We start from the raw sequence: 23,517 nt of genomic DNA, 5'->3' as shown, positions 1-23,517 counted from the left end.
TGACTAAGCATCACACAGTTCTTTCTTCATTCCTTCCCCTTCCCAGTGGGATGGAGGAGGGAGAGAATGCAGAGTAAAAACACCAAGTAGAACTCATGGGTTGAGATAAAACTACTTACTAAAATGGAGAAAAGGAGAAGGATAATAGTTATGATTACATATATAAATATGCTTGAATATATGTAACGCAATAATTGTACAAATAATTGCTCATCATCCCCCAGGCAATGCTCAGTCAAGCCCCTGAGCAGCAGAAAAGATCCAGATGAACTCCCAGCCCCTTCAAAACTCCTTCTATGTGATGTCATATGGTATTGAATAGCCCTTTGGCCACTTCAAGTCAGCTGTCCTAATTCTGTCCTAGCTTCTCAGGCCCTTCACTGAGATTTGCCTTGGCTCTGCACAACACTGGTTAGCTGCAACTATAAATGCAGGTGTGTCATCAGTAGTAGATTTTTTTCCCAGAAGAAAAGCATAACATCATACCAGGACTCTGTAGAAAACAATTCTGTCTCGGCTGAAACTCAGATGGGCAGGAAAGTTTGCATTGTTATTAAGTAGTGTTTGTTGTAGAAATTAAAGTTAAGGGAAACAGTAGTTAAAATCAAAAGATAAAAAAATACTGTAAAAACAGAATAAAGACAATTATGCAAAGAAATAATCAAAGCCAAAACCTAGGAAAAATAATTGGAATTAACAAATACAAGTGCCAGTCATCAGCAGGTTCCAACACTCCATTTTTAAGGTACTCTCCTTCCACAGTCTCCTTAGGAGACCTAATAAAAAGTAAGTTCTCACTAGCTTTTTTGGGGCATTTTCACACCTTGATACCTTCACAGAGCTTCTTTAATATACTTAGCCAGAAATAGTAACAATTGTGTGGTAGCGTGGAGGAGTAGTTTCTGCCTAATCCAGCAGTTAGCATTTTAAGTAGCCCCTTCCCGACCCGACCCCCCCCCCCCCCCCCCAAACAAACAAACAAACAAATAAATAAATAAAAAGGCTAGATAGAGCATTGCTAAAACTTTCTGGAAGAAGAGCTGACAGACTCCCAATTAAGTCTCATCTTGTGTTTTTCTTTACTTCACATCTTTTAATGACAGTGTCATGTAATATGATAATTTTAAAAGCAGTTTTGCTAACTCATTCAGCAGAGTAATCAATAGAAAAAAATAAGCCAGATGGGTTGTAGTCCATTTGTATTGGGTGGGACAGATGGCATTATTGATAGATGGAAATATTCCAAATAATTATTGTATAATGATATAACAGTACGTGTGCCTGCAAATTTTTATTAATTTACTTTTTGTAAACACTAGATTCAGTAGAGGTTGAGTTGTGCTGTTTGGATAGAGATCTCGCTATGTTTAGTTCAAATTAATGGCTGAGTCCAGCCCCTGTCTACTTTTTCCTCTCCCCATGGGCTTTCATTGCAGAATCATTCCTGTAGTATTTTGTTGATGTATTTGAAGTGCTGCGTTGCACATCTGTCTGTGCTGCAGACTCCACTAGATTAGCTGAGATGGACAAGATCATGCCTACATTTTTTATGCCTCACAATTTCTACTTTTGTCATTCTGAATTATCTGAGGAATAAACATGCTGTAATGTAGTAAGATTTTAGGCATTCAAGCTTGTTTAGCTGCTGCATTTGATTATTCTTTCATCTTTCTAAGCCCAACAAGAGTGACTATAGCTAGGCAAGTGACAATGTTCACTTTTGGTAATCTGTGTAATAGGTATTTGTTTTGGCTGTTCCTGATCAAATGTACGTTCCATGACAAAGTATTAGTAATTTAATATTGTCTCTGAGATAAGAGGACATGAACTTAGTCAAAGAAACTATGAGGCCATTTGGTGCTTTTGAAATACAGTTCTTGATACATGACTGAATGATACAGTTCTTGATAATCATGACTGAGTGACAAAAATGAGTTTCAGCTCTCATTTTGATTTGATGTTATACACAAAAATCTGGGACACACTTTCCAGAAGTACCTGACATTCTCCCTGATTTCTATAAAAAGAAAAATGTATAGAGTAATACTTTAATGTATTCAGAACACAATGTTTTGTTACTACAGCAAAGTTTTGGATTGCCTGCATTTGTAAGTGAACCAAATTTAAATATCTAAATTTAAACCCTTTTTGCCAGATATATAAAGCATTTAGGTGTCAAAAGCTGTAAATTAACCTGAACTAGAACTTTTAAAAAATAGAGCAGTCATCGAAGGGCCCTCTAGATTCCCTGCCTTGTGTCTCAAGTTAGTTATAAACAAGTTAACTCCAGATCCAGAAGCTGTCTAGCTATCATGAAGCTGTGAAACAGCACTGAGTTGCATTGTTCAGACATGCACATAACATTTGGAGTAAACAGAGCATGAGTTTAAGTAAAATTAATTTATTCCCTATCCTAAGTAGAATAATAAATAGATTATGTTCAAATAGTGGAATTCAAAGCCTGTTAGCACTCCAGTAGATTGGACAGAGGTTTAAGATGCTCTTTACCTATGGATAAAATTACTGTATAACTAACAGGTATATTAAAAAAGAAAAAAAAAACAGATTTCAGTGAGCAGATATGTACTTTTTCATCATCCTGAGCAAATTTTTAAATCTGTAATATTCAGGTACATGTTTTTGTATATTTTATCATGCATGTGAGTTAGTATTTCTGTTGAATACAAGTGTTAGATTTCCAAATAGTTCTGTAAATTCTGTGCCAGAATACACAATAGAGTACATAATACTAGTTTAAATGTTCACCTTCTGTTACATGCTTCTTCAACAGAAGAGTAAAAATGTTAAGAAGTAAATGAATTTTATAAAGGTATAAACGATCAATTAACACCCTGCTAAATTTGCACTGTAAAAAAAATCTTTCTTGGATGAATTAATCCAGTTGGTTATTTTAGCAAAAGAAAACTGCATGTTTTTGGAAAGGGTTGCCTATCAAAAATCCAGGAGGAAAGACAATATGTTTCTGTTTTCCTTTTTTTGTCTCATCAAGTTTATAACATTTATTTTGCTACTATGCTATTTTGAGTGTTCTACGGTTTGATATATTAAAATGGCCCATGTTAAGAACGCAGTGCATTCAAACAGCACAGTAGTACTGGGTCTTTCATCTTGTGTCTAGTGTATTTCATTTCCCCTGTGTTAGGATTAAACAAAGCTTTTGTATTCATTTGAAGCAACTGTAATGAGAATACTTAACACGGGTCAAATGCAGATAGTGGAACTCTGGAGGTCCTTGAAAATATTCTGACATTTGACACTGGGCCACAATGGGAGGTAAAAGTATTACTCTTTTCTTTTATATTAGGAAAAAAAGTAAAAAAAAAAAAAGATTACTCTATTTGTAATATTAGTGGAACCTTGATGAATTTTAAAAAGGAATATAAGCGACACAAAGAACAATGAAGCAGTGCACATGTTTTTACTAAAGCCATCATTAGAAATTGAATACATGAACATAAGCATATGAATGCCTAATGTTTTAAACAGCATACATGAATTTAACCTGTTGCAGAACATAAACATAAAACATGAACAGTGTAAGACAAGAAAAGGGAGGGTTTATTTGTTGTGTGAATGTTTTTGTAGACAGATCAAGGCATAATCAAATCCATAGCTGGCGTTAAGTCACAGTAACTCTCTGATTTCCATGATGTGATTTACACTAGCTTACTTGCCATTTATAGGTAATATATACATGCATACGAACTTTGTTTTTCAGTTAGACACAGTGAGGAAACACATGTCAAGTTACTGAGGGTGGTAAAGAGCCTAGTTCATCCAGGTTGACTTATTTTCCCCTGCAGCAGTCCCTTTATCTGAGTTTTTTTGAGTGATTCTTCATCTCCTTTGCTGAAAATATTAATTCTGCTTTGAGCCTGTCACTTTTGTGCTAAGCAGGAGGGTATATACACATCTAGGATTATGCTCAGACCAGAGCCTCTGGTCCAAAGTCTTATATGTGATGGCTGTGAAAGCCATTAACAGGATTGCATCCTCAAGGCTGGTACCTGTTGTCAGTGCCTCTGTAGAGAGAGGGTAGATGCCATTCTGGTTGAAAACTGATCAAGGTCCTACTTTCACTCAGGAGACTTCCCTGTTCAACTGTATTCCTAATTGCATGTAGGGCATTTTAAATCCCCCTAACAAATGAAGAAACCTCAGGACATTCATCAGTGTTTTTTAATGTCCTTGTCTATGTGAGGTAATCTAGTTGATTGGGACCAAAGAACAGCCAGCTTGCCATCCCAACTTTCAGTGACACTTTTTCGAACTACTGGTCTGCCCTAAATCTTTACTATCTTCTAGTGGAAATACTTCTTTATTATTATATAATATGAGGGATAATCCAAAAGTAATGCCTCCTATTTTATCATGCTCGCCCACAGTAGCAGAGGTGGATGTTGGTGGTATGGCAATGGAGTTTGAACCTTCCCACCAATATTCCATTTAATTTTGTTGCTTTGTGGCTACTTATAAATGTCAAAATAAAACAAAAAATGTTTATTCTTTTCTGTACTCCACTTCCAAACAAGAATGTCAGACAGCCTAAAAAGGAACTAGCATTATTCTGGAATCCATTTAAACGTTTCTGTAACAAAAACCGCCAATGATAGTTGGTTCATACTCAGTAACTTGCTGCTCAGCAATGGATAATTACTTTCAACTTCCTCTCTATATTTATTCATCTGCAGGGATGAAAAATAAAAACATTGCCAGCTGATGTGATACATGTGTATAGCTCTTGCTGATCCCATAGTTGTAACACAATAATCACATCTGGTAGCACTTGAAACCTAATATTTTTAGACAGTACTCAGTGGTAATATTACGTAGGTCTTTATGCATCTCACTTACAAGCACCTTTGTGGAAACATCCTGACCACCTTCTGCTGTTGACAAAGTAGTTACTTCTGCATAGTCTCAATAAAGAAGCGATTAATAAATTTATTTTATTTATTATTTTATCCATTTAATTTTGTTTTATTTAGTTATTTTGTTTAAGTAGCTTATATTTATTTTACTTTTTAATTATTTTTTGTTATTTTATTTATTTGGTTATTTATAAAGAAGCTATTAATAGTTATTATTAAAGTTATTTTAATAAATTAAGCAGTGAAGAAGTCTAAAGGAGGAAATATACTAATTTTCTATGATTTCTAGTTAATAACTGAAGTAATGTTTTGTCATAATTTATCAAATGTATATTTGCATGGAATGCCAGATCTGTAGTGCATGATCTCTCTATGCATGTTCTGCACAGAGAATTACACAGGGAATATGTATGCTTATATACATATGCATTTTCATTTCATGCTCATATATCTTCATTGTCCCATCTTTCCCATATACATATATATGCATATAGATAAATATATAAAAAACATACAAACATGTCCATGAATATGTATTTGGAATTTGCCAACTTTTAATTAGCATATATATTAAAATCTGTTAAACATAAGCCACTTATTAAAAAAAAAATTCATGCTCCTGTACATGGGTTCACCTGCATATAGGAGTTTATATCCCATTAAGTATCTCAGTAGTAAGTATGCTCATTGTCAGGATAACTATGCTTTCCATATGTGTTATTCCAGTATCTGTTGAGAAGTTCTGCATAACTCAAGCTTGGCTTATAATTTTTAAGTGTCTGAAATTAGTTATCCTGAAATTCTTGCCATGAGTGGATATGCTATGTCTGGCTGGCGTATAATTAATTTCGATAGTGGGTGTGGGCACAGCCTGTACAGCTGACCCGAATCCATATATCATATTACTTACTTAGGTGGCTGTCTCAATGAGTGAAAGCATGACAATTCATAGGAGTTTAGTAGTGTCACCAGAATTTCCAAATTGTTTTTCTTCTGGCTTTAACAGCATCACAGTTTTGTTCAAAGCATACTGCAGAATTTAATTACAGGTTTTAACAACAGTAGTTAAAAATGCTGTATGTCTACAGGAGAACATATGACTGTAGTTAGAATATGTGAAGTAAAAGATGAAACTTCATTTGAAAATTAGCTCAACAGATCAAGTCCAGAGAAAAAGCAGACTTTCAAAGAAAACATCTTTTCAGTCAAGATCTCAAATTTAAATTCTGAATCATAAAAACAGCTATCCTTAATGCCCAGAAAGCAGATTTTGATCATTAACTTTTTCCCATTCTCTGTCCCATTTGGGTACACGTACTCAAATAATTTTCAAGTGGAATCTTTCCATCTTGAATGTCCTTAATTCAGTTCAACTCTCTTTCCTAAGTGCTTATTTTTGACACTAGACACGAAGAATAAAACCCTCAGAGTGACACTCTGTGATCATGTTTCATGTGGCAGACTTCATTTGCTTTCAGTTTATATTGCTATCAATTTATGACTTTGTTCCTTAAGTGTAGTTATCTTTTTTTCCACATTGTAACTGATATATTGAATGATCTATGTTTGAGAGGTATTTCAAGGAACCTTAACTCCGGTCATTAGCTGGTTATCTCTTGGCTCAGGAACCTTTAGTTTGTTGAGAAGTTAATATTTTAAAGCAAATAAAACAGCTTTTCAATATGTAATTATTTTCTTACCAATTTTACATTTTCCTACCCTTTTGAGTATCTAGCATGCAGTGCTGGAATTTGCATTTAACTCTGCAGGAATTTCTTTAAATATTACTATTACCAAGGAATAAAGCAAAAATCAAAGTGAATTTTTAGTACAATAGTGAGATATAGGAAGGTGCAATTGCAGTAACAGCAGCCAGCACTATTGTATAGAGCTAACTCACAGCTTGACAGAAAGTCCCTGCTGGGGAGGAAATGTAGAGGAACTGGAAGGATTTTACTGCAGATGTGCCCTACTGCTAAGAAGCTTTAACCTGTTTCATTTTGATTATGCTTACTGTTTAGATATTTTGCTTCCAAAATTATATCTGTAAGTGTGAGAACATACAAAAGGCAGCACAACAGGTAGGGCTGTTTAAAAATTTAAAACTATCAGCAAGGGATATTAAAGGCCATAATGAGCAGGATGGTTGCCTTCTCAGTCTGGGTATTTAAGAATTCAGGCACAGCAGCGCTGGTAGAGTGTAAATAGTGGGTAAAACAGATTTCTTAGCTTTAGAGGCTTCTACAGCCAGAAGGCACCTTCGGATCATTTGGTCTGACCTGTATATCACAGGCCATTACATTTCACCTACATATTCCTTAGACTAAAATACAGCTATCTAAAAGGAGGTTACAGCAAGGAGGGTTTTGGTCTCTTTTCTCAGGTCACAAATGTTAGGAAACAAGGAAACAGCCTACTGTTGTGTCAAAAGAGGTTTAAATTGGATATGAGGAAGATTTTCTTAATCAAGTGGGTGGTTAGCCATTTGAACTGGCTGCCAAGGGAAGTGGTACAGTACCTGTTCCTGGATGTATTTTAAGAGATGTGTGGATGTGGCACTAAAAGACATGGAATGGGGCAGGCCATCTTCTGTACAAAATCAAGCCTGGATGACGGTGCAGTGGCTGGAAACCAGCTCTCTTCACTGCTGTTGATAGCTCCACCCCTCTGCCAGTAATCTGTACTGAATTAAACGCAAAGACAGAGGACCGTACCTTGTGAGCAATGGCCATAGCCATGCTCCACTGCCACTGAGAGATCAATCTGTAATCCTTTTCTGGCTTTTTTTCTCACTTGGTGGAGACTTCCCCATCTCTCTCTGCCTTATCAGTTCTGATCAGACTGGTGTAGAGCTCAAGGTGGGGGCTGTCACTAGGGCTGGTTGCTGTACTAACTGCTGTGATCTCAGGTGCCTTCTGCTCCAGTCTGCAGTTTGACTAGAGCCGCTTTGTTTTTAAAACCAACTTCACATGTGCCCTGGTGCCCTTCAGCGTGGGATGTTCTTGCCCAGGCTGAGAGAAGAGTCCAGAGGTCTGGTGCCAATTTGTTTTATTTTTTCCTCTCACGTTACCTTGAAAAGCTGAAGTAATTACTTTTTAAGGAAACTTCCACATTGGTAAGCCCAGATAGCAGAAGTGTTAGCCTAGTTTTTACAGACTTCTCATACTGTCTTTGTTCAGGCTTTTAGTTGTTTATTTCTTCTAGAGACTTGTTCAAAGCAAACTGTGTCTTAACGGAAATGCGATACTGATTGATTTTATTTTGATCGTGTCACATAGATTGCAGTGTGCCTTCTTGCTGTCCCAAATGAAAGGATTAAAAAAACAGATCCAATAATAGAAAAGAAAAGCAAAATTAACAAGCAAATAATATCCTTATATACTAAATATAATCAAAAGAGACCTTTTAAGGTTATGTCTTTAATTTTGAGTGAGCCTTTTGTGTATTGCAATGAAGAGAAGAAAATGTATTCCATTTCTTGAAGCCTCTGTTGATGGTTTGGGTAAAAGAATACCAAGTTGCTAAATTATTCTGTTTGAGTGATGTCAACTATAGATCGTATATAGTTATTGATCTGATTTCTTACAAACTGTTTCTCTTTGCACAGGCTTCCAAATTTGCTTTTTTTTTTCTATATGAAATTTAGATATACTTAACAGTAATGCTATTCAGAGACCATTCATCATGAAAGTTTTGATTCTATAGGCTTATATATACCCTCCATGTCTCTCAAAAATGGTCTTGACTTCTAAAATCAAGTTTATCAGATTTATAGTGCAATTTGCTCCCTAAGAGTGCTTACTGGTGTGATAGTGGTTATATTTTGTTTATTTTTGTGGTTAGTTTCTTCTGATGTATTTGGTTGATTACCATACAATAAGATTTTAGCGTTGAAAAACAATAATAGCCAGAAATATATTGTACAGACTTTATATATTATTGATAAAACAATTTAAAGTAAGCTCTTTTTTTTTTGCTCACAAAATTCCTTTGGCAAAAGCTAAGCTGTTATGCTTGACATATAATTGCTGACCAATTCATGTCTAATAATTCAATTTGCATCACTACAATACTCGTATGTAGAATTTTTCACAATTATTATTAAGAAAGCATTATAGCTACTTTACTTACTTTTTTACACAATTTCAAGTTAATTTTTCTTATTTTTTTTTAAATACCAACTTGTGGAAATATTATGTGGAGAGATCACGTTAATTTGAAGTCTATCAGAATAAGAAAAATTGATTAGTAGTACAGGAGCAATAATATTTCTAATGGTATTTCTAAGATTTGATTCCACTTTCCTTTTCTGTTTCTGAAAGACAGATGAAGCAAGCATACACACAAAATCTGCAAACCGTGTTGTCAGATGCTGAAACAAACATAGGTCACTTCAGAAGTAATGTTTCCTAGATATTTCATGGAAACTACAACAGATACAAAGAGCACAGTAACACTATTTTGAAAGAGTAAATTCTCAGCTACAAATCACTGTTTTTCAACACTGTCACCGCTATTAGCTATGCATTTTTGCCAGCCATGGACAAGAGCCTGCATTCTGCACTCCTAGAAATCTGCCCCAGCAGACGTTGTTGTTGACAGTGTAGAAATGCACCTCACTGTGATCACATCCACTATTTGGTCTCCATAAACATTCAGCAAGCATCGATGAATGTCAGTGGGTACCATTTGTTCCACGAGGAGGAATTCAATGACACACCATTACTCAATACGTGCTTCCATGTCAGGCGCCATTTTGTCAGACTGCCACTCTGCTGTCATCTGTTGCGCAGCAACAGAATGTAACAGTATATTGGTGGGGACGTTCAGCCTCAACTGCCATAGCACCACCATCTGCCTCTGACATACTGGTCCAACCTTATAAAATAGGAGGCATTACTTTTGGAGCAGCTGTTGTAGAACCTTATTTTCTCTAGATTCTCCTTGTTGGGTAACACCAAGTACATACTTTATGTTCCTGCCGACAGTGTACAAAATAGTTTACATATAATACAAACAACTGTCAACTTTGTCCAACACGTTATGTAGTAGAGGGAACTAAAATATCTGAAGAACTTGTTTCTTTTTTATATTATCAGTGTTTATTCCAAGATAAATATTCAGGTTTATGAGACCTCATTCTTAGACTTCCAGTTTTGTGTTTGTGTATTTTTGGCATGCAACAAATAATCTCTTTTATTTCAAGAAAGAATAATAAATGTCAGACTTTTCATTTCTGTATGCTTTGCAAAAAGTCTTAACAATTTTATTGTTATAAAACACAGTGGTTTTCATTCTTTGAATTCAGGACTGTTAGACCAGGAATGTATGTGGCCTACTTATTAGATGAACTAGGGTGTCGAAAAGGATTGTTTCTATCCTACTTTCTTCAGGAACTGACATTTTTTATTCTTATTCAGTTTTCCTAGTGGAATCTTTACTTTATAAAGTCATAAACCTATTGTTGTGAGAGACTCTCTAGAAAGCCTAAACTGGATCTCAGGAGTTTGATGCACTCTGTTTTATGCAGGCAGTGTAAAAGAAATTTTAAATGTATTATTTACAGGCACATTAATCACGCCACTATAATGGTGTAATAATGCATACCATAGAAGGTTTTCATAAACTCAGCTTCTAAAAGTAACATCACAGTGTCTTTCTTTTTGTTCTCTGAGTCAGTTCTTTGTAGAGATGGTAATTACACATTCATCTGCCTTATAGCTTGGTTCCATATGCAGCTGTCTGTAGATCTTACAGCAAAAAGCATTTCTGATTGGGAACAAATGGAAGCTAGTCAAAATAAGCATTTTTTTATAATTAATGTTAATAATTGAAATGTGTACCTTTTTCTATTAAATTAAATAGAAGAATTAAATGATTATAAAATTGTTACAGTATAGGTTTGTGACACTCTTAGTACTCCTCAATTCTTAGGAATTTTAATAGTTGTGACTTGATTTTGCATTATTTAATGAAAAATGCACTACTAGACAGAAATACTCTCTTAAGGTTAGCACTTTTAAAACCACATTCTGGGCAACTTACTTTAGACTCATTCCAGTCCAGTGTATTTCATTTAATTAAGCTCATAGCATTGGAGCTTTATTTTAAAGTAAGCATTTGTTAGTGTTAAGAGTATTCTGTAACTCTCCTGAACACACATGATGAAAATAATGTGATCTGTTACTAAGACATACAAAGCACTAGAATGTGGTAATACTGTAAGCTAACATGATAACTTCTGTATCTGAGCAGATCTCAGGAAAGTTCTGCTCACAGCAGTTCAGCTAGACATTTTACTTTAATGTGGAGATATAGGTTGATTAAAAATTTAAAAATGAATTGGCACACTGTTGTAAAGCTTCCATATAGTGTTATGAACAGGCTTGTATTTCTGCATTAAACATTTTCATGAGTGTTAGCTAAGGCATGTCTCTATAACCAAGCACTCTTCTCAACTTTGGTCTGTGCATGCATATGATAAAAACTGAGTTCCCATTCTTATCTCTTGTGATTAGATAGCTTACTGAATGTGATGTCATTTTTTAACTGTGGCACTGTGGACTTCAGTAGGTGTTCTGTCATGCCTTTAGACCCCTCATATTTGTAGCCAATTGTCCTTATACTTTCACAGATTTGAGGTAAGTGTCCATAGCAGGAGCTGTGTTAATACAGCTGACTGTCTTGGTGGCTCCAGTGGTAATGGGGCTCAAGATCTACGTTGCTGTGACAGGTACCTAAAGCAGAGAACCCTCATGCTTGGCACTGCCTAGTAACGTGTGTTAGGGTTTACTTGTCTGTAATAATGCTATATCCATATATTTAAAGTATGTTCAGAAGTGGTAATCCAGTTCCGTGGTTTTGCTTCAGGAAAAAGAATATGAAGCACTTTTTTTCTCTTCCCTCAGAAAGAGTCCAAGAGTAACCACATTAAACTCTGTATTTTGCACTATGAGACTGATGCCAATACCTCTATTCAACTGACTGAAGAAGAGCTTTTCATTTCAAAGCAGTTATTTGTATTCTATTGCTTGCCTCTATGCTGACCATTAATCTGTTAAATCAATCTGAAGTCCTCAGATAAATATTAACAAATACAGAAATGGTAGAAGGGACTAGTTGTGTAAATTCAACCTGTCTTGTCAAGAAAGCCCAGTTATTTTTCTTCACCAAACACACTAGTGCATAAATTCCTATGTAACAGTATAAGAATAGAAATAATGGTGAGGGTTCTACTTGGTATTCTGACTCCTAGAAGTAGTCCTAAGCAGATGTGAATAGTAAAAATGTGAAAAGCATATATCCACTTTAATGTTCTTCCAGCTTCCAACTATTTTAGTTCATATTTAAATTAATTAAATTTATTGTAATAGTTATATAAATCATTAATATCTATATAAATTATTAACTATTTTATAAATTATTCTTTAGTAGGATTTTTACTATGTCTCTTTTATAACCCCTACTGACTCTATCTTCAAAATGCTTGTTCAGGTTCTCTTTGTATCCATATGACACTCTTGGAACCATGGCACTCTGTCAAGGAATCTTAAGTGTCTCCCGCCATTGTTCTTTTTGTAACCATGCTCTTGCTAATGTCATTTGATGATCCATAGTTCTTTTACAGAAAGACAAGCATGCACAATCAGTTCTTATCTCGATCTACTCCTTTTATGTCATGCATGACTTTGTAAACTATGGTCATATTCTCCTCAAGGAAGCTGGAGAACATTTTCATTCAAACTTTCCAGAGCTTTTTGATCATCTTTGTTAGGTTCCTCTGAACGCGTTTTGCACCTAGTATGACCTTTTTCAACTGAAAAATCAAGAGGTGTATCTTATACAACAAGGTGTAAATGAACTGTGAATTTCTACAGTGGCGTAACATAGGCCACTGTGATCTCTATTCCTTTGTTAACAATTCATCATGTTTTACTTGTTTTTCTGACTGCTGACACCTGCTGTGATTCTTTATTAACCAGTCCATGAAGGCTTTCCAGGAAGTTACTTAACATAGCATGGGATTCTTCTCAGTGTTTACTGTAATATGCTGTCAGTCTAAAACAAGACAGTCACACTCTAAATCACTGTCATATCACATCTTTTTTCAAAAAGTCCTGGGATCTACGACTTCACAGCATCATATAATCAGAACTCTGCCATAGTCTGTTCTTTGAGATGATCAAGTTTGCATCCATCCCTGGAAGGAGGCATTGATACAGATTTATTTATTTTCGGAGGCTATCTCCTTCACAGTGATAGGACACTGACTTACTCCTCCAGCCTTCTTTAAATCAGAGCATGTAAAAAATATATGCCATAGAAGTAGTAACCATTTCCGTAGTATCTCAGCAGTCTGCCACTGAACGTTAACAATCTGATTATTTTTCCTGATAACAAACTGTTCCTTGTGCAAAGTTACTTTGCAGTGTTTGTTTTTGGAAAGGACTAATTTTCTTGTGGAAATGCTCATAACGGTCAGCCTCATGTGATAGGACTAGAGAGAATGGCCTCAGGTTGAGCCAGGGGAGATTCAGGCTGAACATTAGGAAATACTACTTTTCCCATAGAGTGGTCAGGCACTGGAATGGGCTGCCCAGGGAGGTGGTGGAGTCACCAACCCTGGAGGTGTTCAAGGAACGTTTACGTATTGTGATGAGGGACATGATTTAGAGAGAACTATTGGTGATAGGTGGACGGTTGGACTGGATGATCTTGTAGGTCTTTTCCAACCTTAGAAATACTATGATTCTGTAACCGAACATGGGAATCTTTTACAGGCATACTTCTATCAAGAATTGAAAATCAGTTGAGTACTGTTAATTCTTAGCCAGGAAATAGTTATTTAAGACTGAATGCCTTTAGATAGCAGCTACGCTTACAGCGTAATGAAATTTGTAAAGGTTTGTAAAGTTCAGGTTGTGATTCCTTAAAGAATGTACTGCTTTCAGCTTTGTCTGGCCTTGTTATATCACCTCATTAATAAGATTTTCATAGAAAAGTTCCCAAGTATTATTTGACACTTCATTTTTCAAGAATAATAGGCCAAGCCAAGCTGCTTCCTCCTCTGTCTCAGTTTGTGCTTGCTCTTTTTCAAGACTGTGAAGATGAGGGAGAAGAACCAGGACAAAACCTGTGCTTGTTTATAGAACACTGCAGCAGTATCTTTGTACAAGAATCTTAAATCTCTGTTTTTCTTCCTGTTACCGCAGGTGTCTGCCAAAAAGTGCTCTCACTGATGACAGTGTAGAATCAGTTGTAAGGAGTAACTCATTTCCAGTCTTAATGCAAACTTACATTGTTCTAGCATCGTATCAATAGAATTTATTAGCAGACCCTTATACATCCCCATGTACAAGGGAAGCTATCATAACAATATTCAGCTGTTTAAGAGCGTTGTAAATTTCTGTCTGATAACTCAATGCAGCATCCATGTACAACACAAATGTCAGTGATTTCTTGAAAATAAATCTGGAGAGGTCATTGTTAGAAGTATTTCTGTATGATTCTTTACCAGCTGATGAAAGATTGTTAGTCCCCAGTAGCTCTATCATTTGTGCTTTGTGCAAATTCTTAAGTTAAAGGTTATGAGTGCTGTGGTACTGCACAGGTGCACCATGAATAGTCTTTCACTCAGAATGATTCTCCTTTGTTAAACTTGGAAACGTGCTTTCTCCTGGCCTTAATTTTCATGTATTTCATCATATTCTAAATGGCAGCTGAAGGCAAGCAGAAATAGTGAGTAATTGATTTAACAACCTAAGACAAGTACAGGGAAGTAGAAAAGTTTGTCTTAGTGCTTGATGTGACCTGAGAGAGCTTCTCTAGACTTTTTTTCTAAACTGTACCTCAGCACCTTGGGCCAGCGAAGTGGCCTTTAAGCCTGAATGAGCATGCTTTTTTTTTTTTTTTTTCCCCTCAGTGCAAAGCTCCAGTGTTTCGTCTTTTCAAACTGTTTTACAGCACTCAGAGCTGAATTATATTGACAAGGTTAGAATTCATCTCCTAGAGGAGAATACTGTGCTCCTCCTGTTAAGTGCTAATATAACATTTATGTGTTGGTACCTTAATAACAGCCCCAGCTTGCCTAATGAAAGTACTGAAAGCAAACAGTACTCAGTGAGATTTTATTACAACCTGAGTGACTGCAATTTGAGACAAATTATCCCTATTTTTGTTCCCATATCAAAAACAGAAATGCTAAAGGAATCGCTACATGTTTGGTATAGAATTAGACTCCACTATCATTAATATAGAAGTAAGTGCATTTTTCATGTAAACAGCTCACAAGGGTCAAGCATCAAAGATATTCTGTGGAAAATGCTTGTCAATAACCTTCTGAGTGCCTCTAACATGTCATTATTTCTTCCTCTTAAAGTTGAGAGCAAGTGGATTAAAATTAAGCTTGTGAATTGAAGGTACTAAGAGTTATATGGTTATATCAACTTCAGGTAAAATGACAGTTTTGCCTTATTGTTTTTCCTTTCAGAGATTGGGTAATGAACAGTATTACCAATATATATTGCGGGGTAAGCAGATTGGTTTCTAAAAATTTGATATCTGTGTACACAAAGACGACGTAAATCCCTAATCTCAAAAAGAATATATATATTGTCTCTCCTAAAAATGAAGGAAAAAATAAGATGAAAAATATCTTCTGGACAGAATAAATACCTAAAATTCTTCACATGAAAATGTATTTGTTCAAAAAGCAGATAAAGATAGTGTACCTTAATCCTTTTTGAGAGCATATATCATAAATTCAGTTGTCTTCTGTAAGGAAAACAGAAGGCATACGAGTATATGAATTTTAACTATAAGGTAGCAGCAGACCTAAATGTGTGTCTGGCCAGGATGGAGTTTAATTTCTTCATAGCAGCCCTTATGGTGCTGTGCATTGGATGCGTGACCAAAGCAGTGTGGATGTCACGTGTGCTTTAGCTACATCTGAGCAGTGTCTGAGCAGCATCAAGGCCTTCTCTGCAATTCACACTGCCCACACTATAAATAGGCTGCAGGTGCACAAGAAGCTGAGGGAGGCACAGGCAAGACAGCTGACCTGAACAGTTCAAAGGGATATCCTATGCCATATGACATCTTGTACAGTGATAAAAACTTGAGGGGAACTGGGTTTTGGAAAGGCACCTATTGCTTAAAGACTGGCTGGGAATAGGTCTGCTTGTGACACGCGTTGAAGGATTTGCATTATGTTTTGTATTTTTTCCTTTCTTCCTCCTCTTCACTTGTCAAACTGCTTTTATCTGTCCTTGAGTTTCTTCTCTTATCCCATTGGGGTGGAGAGGAGTAAGCAAGCAGCTGCGGAGCTTCAGTGCCACCTGGGCTTCAGCCCACTGCAAGACTATTCCTTAGCTGGCTTTTTGAAGCCTCTGTACTCTGGTAAAAGAAAAAAAAAAGGATGGAATACACTGCAAGAATATGGGGACAAAATAATACTTTCATGAACTCATTTTAGGTTTTAAAGACAACTCTATATATTGTACTAAAGTACAATTGATTTGTGTTGACACAGCTTCAAACTGACAGTTTCTTCCTCTGACTCATGGTATAGCACTTAAGAGTTTTGAAATGTTATGTTCACTTCCAATACCTGATAACGTTGCAATGAGATTTATCCTAAAAGTTTTTACAAGGAAGTAAGAAAAAAACCTCTCCCACTTCTTTAATACCATTACAAGAAAAGGAGGTCAGTTTCTCAGAGTTATTTTACCAAACAATCTAATGTAAATGGTTGATGTAACAACTATTCAGGGTGTTTTCAAAATAACGCTGCTATTGAGAAGATGCTCTTTAAGAGGGTTTGTTTAGAATAATTAGAATCAGAACGGTTTGGTTTGGAAAGGACCATCTGGTTCCAACCCCCTGCTATAGGCAGTGATACCTCCATCTAGACCAGGTTGCTCAAAGCCCCATCCAGCCTGGCCTTGAATGCTTCCAGGGTGGGGGCATCAACAGCCTGTCTGGGTAACCTGTTCCTGTGTCTTGCCACCCTCACAATAAAGAATTTCTTCAGTCTAAATCTACCTTTTTCCATTTTAAAACCATTTCCCCTTGTCCTGTTGCTACCTGCCCTTGTAAACAGTCCCTCCCCAGTTTTCCTGTAGGCCCCCTTCAGGTACTGGAAGGCCACCACAATGTCTCCTCACAGCCTTCTCTTCTCCAGGCTTAAGAGCCTTTTTCAGCCTGTCTTCACAGGGGAGGTGCTCCAACCCTCTGTTCATCTTTGTGGCCCACCTTTGGACCTTCTTCAACAACACCATGTCCTTCTTGTGTTGGAGGCTCCAGAACTGTCTATAAATATCTTGACCATTCTGGTGTCTACAATTGTCTGAAAGGAATCTTCATCATATCTAAACTGTATCTTTAGTATTCCAACTTTTTAAACTAAATCCTTATATTTTATTAATTCATTATAGTTATGTAATGTGCACAATATTTTGCTTATCTTTTAGGTTGAAGATCTAGAAACATATAATGAAGTAGCTGCAGAGTGTGGAATTCTTGCTGTTGTGGTTGTAACTCAGTTGCCCAGAGATGCTGCCATTGAATGGCATGTTACTGCAGTAGATGATGACCCACTGCAAAGAAAACATTTTGCAAAGAAAATGTTATCAGAGGGCTTCCAAATTGATTGTGAAACTGTGAAGTCCAGTTCTGCATCTTGTGCATCAGTCTCTGTATGTCTGAGCTTGATTTCACCACCGACGTCTCAGCTTGATTTAGATGGACCTCTTCATGACTTAGTTTCTATGTTTAGAGAAGCTGTTGAGAAACTTTCAGAAGATTGCAGTGCAAGTCCTTTGTCATTTAGAGCTTTCTTCAAGAAGGATGTCTTTGATATTGGAACATTACAATCAGGTAAGATTTCTGATAGATGACAGGTCTTAATACTAAGCATAACATTATTTGTTTTACTTCTACATAAGATTTGATTAGAATTGCGTCTTTCAAGGAAAAGCACAATTAAGGTAAGTTTGTTCTTTTGAGGCATAATTCTCAAATAGAAAAGTTCCTGTTTTGGAGACATTCAAGTCCAAATTGAAGCTCTAGTTTACTTTTTCTGATCCTGAGTTTTGGCAGGAGGTTGGATTAGATGATCTCCTTCCTATCTGATTTATTCTATGATGCTATAAAGAAGAAATTGACAAAAAATCTGGAAGCCTCAGGGTCAAGCACAGGGATCGTGAATCTTTTGCTTAAATATTACTGAGCAGTAGTCCATTTTCAGCCTGATGTAGAACTATGTTCAAACAACCAAATGTCTTGTGTTAACAGGAACCTTTTGGAGAATAAATAATGAAATATTAATATTCTGAAACAAGGAAATCCTATTGCATCTCAAGATAAGAAGGTGCCAGTTTTTGAAACAGGCTTATTTCTTAGCAGTTTAATTAGACCTTTTGTAAGTGAAAAAGTTTAAGATTTTTCCTAGTGTTTAGTTTTATTAAAATCACGTTCCGTTACCAAGTAAGTAGAATAAAGAAAAAAAAAATGTTGCAACTATGATTTATTTCTTATTTGGTACATATGTATTTTTGGCTGTACTCAATTTGAAAAAACTAATACTGTGCAAAAGCACAAAAGCTTCTTTTATGTGTCAAGCGTACAATAATGGTAGATGATACTTGTATTGAAATCAGTAAGAGCTTTCTATCAGTCTGGGAAGGAACTAAATCAGATCCTTCATCTATATTTGTCTCAAATATGCATGCACTTTAAAAAAATCTTTGCAAACTACAGCTGATCCATATTAATTAGCTGACATAAATGTTAGCACTCAAATATTCTACTGTCCTATTTTTTTTCCTAACCTGCAGCAGTTTTTGAAGAAAATTCAACTTGACATTGTTTAATAGGTTTAAAGTACAGGAATTGAAAGCTATAAAAATGTGGCATAGCATAAGCATATTTAATCCAGGAAGCAAGAAATGAACATATAGTCTGACAGAATGTTGTTGTTTTTACTACATCTTGTTTAAGAGCTAAAAGGAAACCTGATAAAACATGTTTTTGGCATGGGATTATCTTTATCATTTTGCCTGCTCTCTTTCTTATATTTCTCAAGCCATAAAATAATCACTTCCAAAAAAAATTTAATTTGCTTTATTAAGTATATTGCTTGATATGATGTGTAAATTGTGTGCATGAAAATGTGATTCCATTTGATTCATGTTACACTACTTATGGCCCAGATATAGAAAATTGTTTTGATATTCGTATATTCATTCTAGTTGTGTTCAGATCTCTCTACTGTCATAATAATTCCTGTCATTATAGCAATTTTATCATTATGTTCATGGATAAGAAATACATTCTTGCAATCTGTAGAATATATAGAATACATTAAATTTACAAGTAGCACTGATTCATTGATAAAGACTTTAAAAATAACTTTTGTCTACTTAGGAAAAAAATCCAGAAAGTTCATGTGATGGGAAGAAGAAATATACTATTTGAAAATAATTTCTCATGTTAAAAGTTGTTGATGAAGTGTGTTTCTTTTACTGATAGTTTATAAGACTACTATGTATATACATGACATGATTTTGAACCAGAAGAGTAATTTTTAATATATTGTTAAGACACAGCGATGTTTTTAATTGTCCTGTTTATACATGTTCTTGGAGCCTTGAAAGAGATGTAGTCTCCAGTGAAACCTCCTTGCCTTTTTGAAAGGATGAAGCCTATTAATGAAATATATCGACTGTCTTTTACACTATATTTGTCATCATATTTCTCATAATTGAAAATGTACTCAAATATATATTAACATTCAGTTAAATGAGCACTTAGTAAGTACTTCAAGATTCATTTCTCTAAATTCTAGACAGTGTCCATAAGCAAGACAAAATAATTATGTTTAACTCTGGTGTCATTATAGGATGGGAGCCTGAATCAGACCTTTCTTTTGATTTTCACAGTATTTTAACAGTTTAGAGATTGCTAAGCTCTGATGACCATACTTGCTTTCATTTTATCGTAGTATATTCCTATGTTGTATTTTCAGCTTTAAAGAGACCCTCAAGTTTCATTTACAAATACCCATTAACTTTTCAGCCTTCTCCCTAAGTATGTATTCAGCACCATGAGAGGAAAAACAATTTTATTACTCAGAAGTTTAATTCATTACATGAATAGGTTTAGATGCTTAAATTTAATGCAACTAGGCAAGTTCAAATAAGCTTCTGCTTCTGGAGTGCTTGTGGATACATGAAACGAAGTGATGCAGGCAAGTCACAAGAGGAAACAATCCTGACATCCAAAGTAGAACTATTTCGTGTTTTCTCAATTCTGAGTGTAGCCTAAACTTGCTTATGCCTGACTCTGTAGACTTCCTTGAGATACAGTGTTTGGATATCTCTTTGTAACGATTTCTACTATCTCCAAAGGTTAGTTTCTGATTCACAACAAGCCCAGTTGGCTGTCACAAATCATTTACACTATTGATCAGATAGTAGGTAAAAGTGTCTTTCAAAAGCAGAGAAACGTTCTACTAGGAAACCACACAAAGCAGGAATGTTCTAAATCATGGAAATCTGAGACCTAATGCATTCAAATATTCTTCCCTTGATATGGCTGCCAGAACACAAATGATATTGAGAGAGCAGGTTTTCAGTTGCGATTATTAATTCATTTCAGGTAGTGCTGATTGCTAACCATCTGTATGATGATCCATTATGACATGTTTGATCTTCAACATGTGTTAGACATTGCTAGTCCCATAAGTAGACCTGTCCTTTTGGAGTTTTCAACTACAATCAGATCCATTGCCTGCTGGGAAATGGTAATATTAATAACCTAACAGGGGATGCTAGACACTGCTATTCAAATATTTTTTGTGTGAAGCACATCAGACAGATCTATCTATAATGAAATAGATAAAAATTATCATAATAGATATCATAATAGATAGGGCTGAGGAAATAACTATTCCAGCCTTGCTGGAGTTCAAATGGACTTCCATAATGTCATAAGATTAATAAATAGTCTTAAACAGTTATTGAAAGAGCTTGAATCACAGTGTATTGTCTCTTCTAGCAGAAGCATGAAAAAGAAATAAAGGTACCTTTTCTTCTTAGATTAAAACTTAAAATGACTGGAATGAAAGAATGCTGCCACAGATCTTAAATGAGCTTCTGAGGAGACTAATGCTTTTTTTGATGCAAAGAAATTGAACATTAAGAACACTCCAAATAAATTAGAGAAGCCTGTTTATACCTGATACAGTCAGATGAGAACAAAGAATATATGTGTACATATATGTGTGTCTGTGTGTGTATATATATATATACACTCTATGTACTGTAACAGGTTATTGGAAATTGCTACAGCAAGTGTTACTGTTGTCAAAAGAAGGTAAAGGTTTGTGATGCAAATTTGAGACAGATAGCTTTCTGTCATTCTAAGACCAGATGTAAAGTTTTATTGAACTAAGTGTAGTATTGATGGTGAACTTCTCAGAGGCAATCCCTCATAACATACGAGAGCATTATGGGCACCATGCTGAGATTGCAGAACGCGTGGAAGTAGGAGGATTAGATTAAGCTGACATACATACTTAGTAAGATGCTGTTAAGCCTTTAGAAGTCTTTAACATAAATTTGACTATTTCTTTTTTATTCGCATTTAAATATGCATTAATATACATGTGTCAGGATAATTTGCTATACCATCCATTTGACTAGATTATACTTTGGTATAGGGAAGTTGAATGCTCATAAGTCATCCCATTATGATTTCACAAGCTTTGTTCACAAGATGTATGCAAAATATTTTTGAATATTTATTAGGAAGTAGAAAAGGTCCTGCATTCACCAGAACATCATATTACATAATCCCTTTTTAATACAGAAAAAATTGAAGGGAGAATATAAAAAGGTAAAAGCAAATAGGAATAGAAAGATAGTTTGGTATCAGCATTAAAATGAATATGTAACTGGTTTAAAATGTGGCTCTACTCTGTAAATGCTTAGAACTAAAAGGATCTTTGTATCACATGTTTATCAAGCTTCAATTTTGCTACATTTAATTTAAAAACATAATTATAATACCAACTGAGTAGAGTTCAACTAGTCTGAAAAAAATCTTGCTTGAAATGGAACTGTTTGTTCTGGTGACATGGAATCCCTTGTGATTAGGCACTCAGGAATCCTTGCACTAACATATTAACTCCCTGAATCATGTAAAACATACTGCTTCTAAACTAAGTATTCCATTAATTAAGATACTGCATCATCAACACGTTTTTCTAGACGATTTCCAAATTATGTGGTTTCTAGTATTGGTAAATATAAATTCTGCAGAGTAAATCTCTGAGAAGTGGAAGTACACCAAGTGAAGATAACACTACATTTTTAACAACATGTCTACGTGCTCTAGACTTGCAGAAATATAAACCTGAATTAATTGTTCAACGTCCATTTGCCTGTTTGTCTTAAAGGAACATGTGGTGAACCCAAACAGCTAGTAATTAGAAACAGACATGGTCAAAAAAGAGACATATAGTCCAGCTATATTTCTTAATTTATGCTGTTTTCATGTCCTGGTTATCCTGGTTGTTGCAACATCAAATCTAGATTAAGAAGACAAGGTGATGTAATTGCTATTGAAGATAATGGAAGCAACACCAGGAATTAAATACTTCTGAGATTTGAGAATGTCTTCAGAGGAATTTGTCAAGGCAGTACCACAACCCTCCTTGTCTCAGAGATTACCAGTTTACAAGAACGAGGAATTACGTTTTTTAACAAACAGAAACCTTATCCAAAGCAAGATATCAATGACAGTATAAGGTGCTATTCTACAAATGTACATATCACATTTATATATGCAGTCTATTTGTGTAATTATGAAGAATCCTAGAAATCACAGATATAGACATTTACAACTATGTATTTAAGTTATACAGTCAAATAACCTGTTTTCTCAAGGTTATTTAAAAAGTATATGTCTGGCAAAATAAATGGAAATCAAGAGCAGGTGGAGTTGTCCAGAAGTAATCCAGTAGATGCAATGATTTTAAGAAGTTTCTTCAGCTTTAACTCTCTGGTCATTCTCCAGAAATATGGGTAAGCAGCTCCAGTAGCAGCAGTGACTTCAGGGGAACACAAATATGTTTTTTATTTGTTTCTAGATTTCAGCATTGCTAATGCAGTGATTCTTGTATAACTGCTCCGTTGCATTTTTTTAATTCATTAATAGTCCCTTACTTACTGGTACAATAAGAATAAAGCAAATGAGCATGGAGTCTGAGACATTTCAAGAATAAGAGTGGAGTATATGCAAACAGCATTTTCAGTATTGTATCTCTCATCACACATAGATCTAATCACAGATGTGATGCCTTCTTTTGTTTTTTCTTTTGAAATAATAAAATAATTATAATTGCTTATGAGGGTAGGAGTTTAGTTCAGACACTACAGTTCTCTGTTTATTCTTTTTTTAATAGGTAGGGAAAGCAATACCATAGATTGCCTCAGTCCAGAAGAAAATTTGAATTGCTTTTTTGCCATAAGGTAGACTAATGAAACTCAGTGAGTGGATTTCAGTATTGAAATTAATAGCAGGAGTTAAGAGTAATAAAGTGACCAAAGCCACATTCTGTTAA

At 35.3% G+C, this 23,517-nt stretch overlaps 1 protein-coding gene across 3 annotated transcripts in view; it reads left to right on the top strand.

Moving 5' to 3' along the window:
• DPH6 (diphthamine biosynthesis 6) overlaps positions 1-23,517 on the top strand; it is a 182,583-nt gene that overhangs the window by 126,056 nt on the left and 33,010 nt on the right. For 2 of the 3 annotated variants that reach the window (XM_065753850.1, XM_065753849.1), the window contains exon 14: positions 17,363-17,768. The exons of the other annotated variant lie outside the window; for it this stretch is intronic. In XM_065753850.1, coding sequence (XP_065609922.1) covers positions 17,363-17,768 — 406 coding nt within the window. The remainder of the gene's footprint in view (positions 1-17,362; positions 17,769-23,517) is intronic. 3 annotated transcript variants of the gene reach the window in all.

Source organism: Cyrtonyx montezumae, unplaced genomic scaffold (genome assembly GCF_038088225.1).
Source record: "Cyrtonyx montezumae isolate F1298 unplaced genomic scaffold, pur_monq_1.0 scaffold_10, whole genome shotgun sequence".
Classification (NCBI taxonomy): domain Eukaryota; kingdom Metazoa; phylum Chordata; class Aves; order Galliformes; family Odontophoridae; genus Cyrtonyx; species Cyrtonyx montezumae.
The sequence above is the reverse complement of the archived record's forward strand: the minus strand, read 5'-3'. Positions and strand labels throughout refer to the sequence as shown.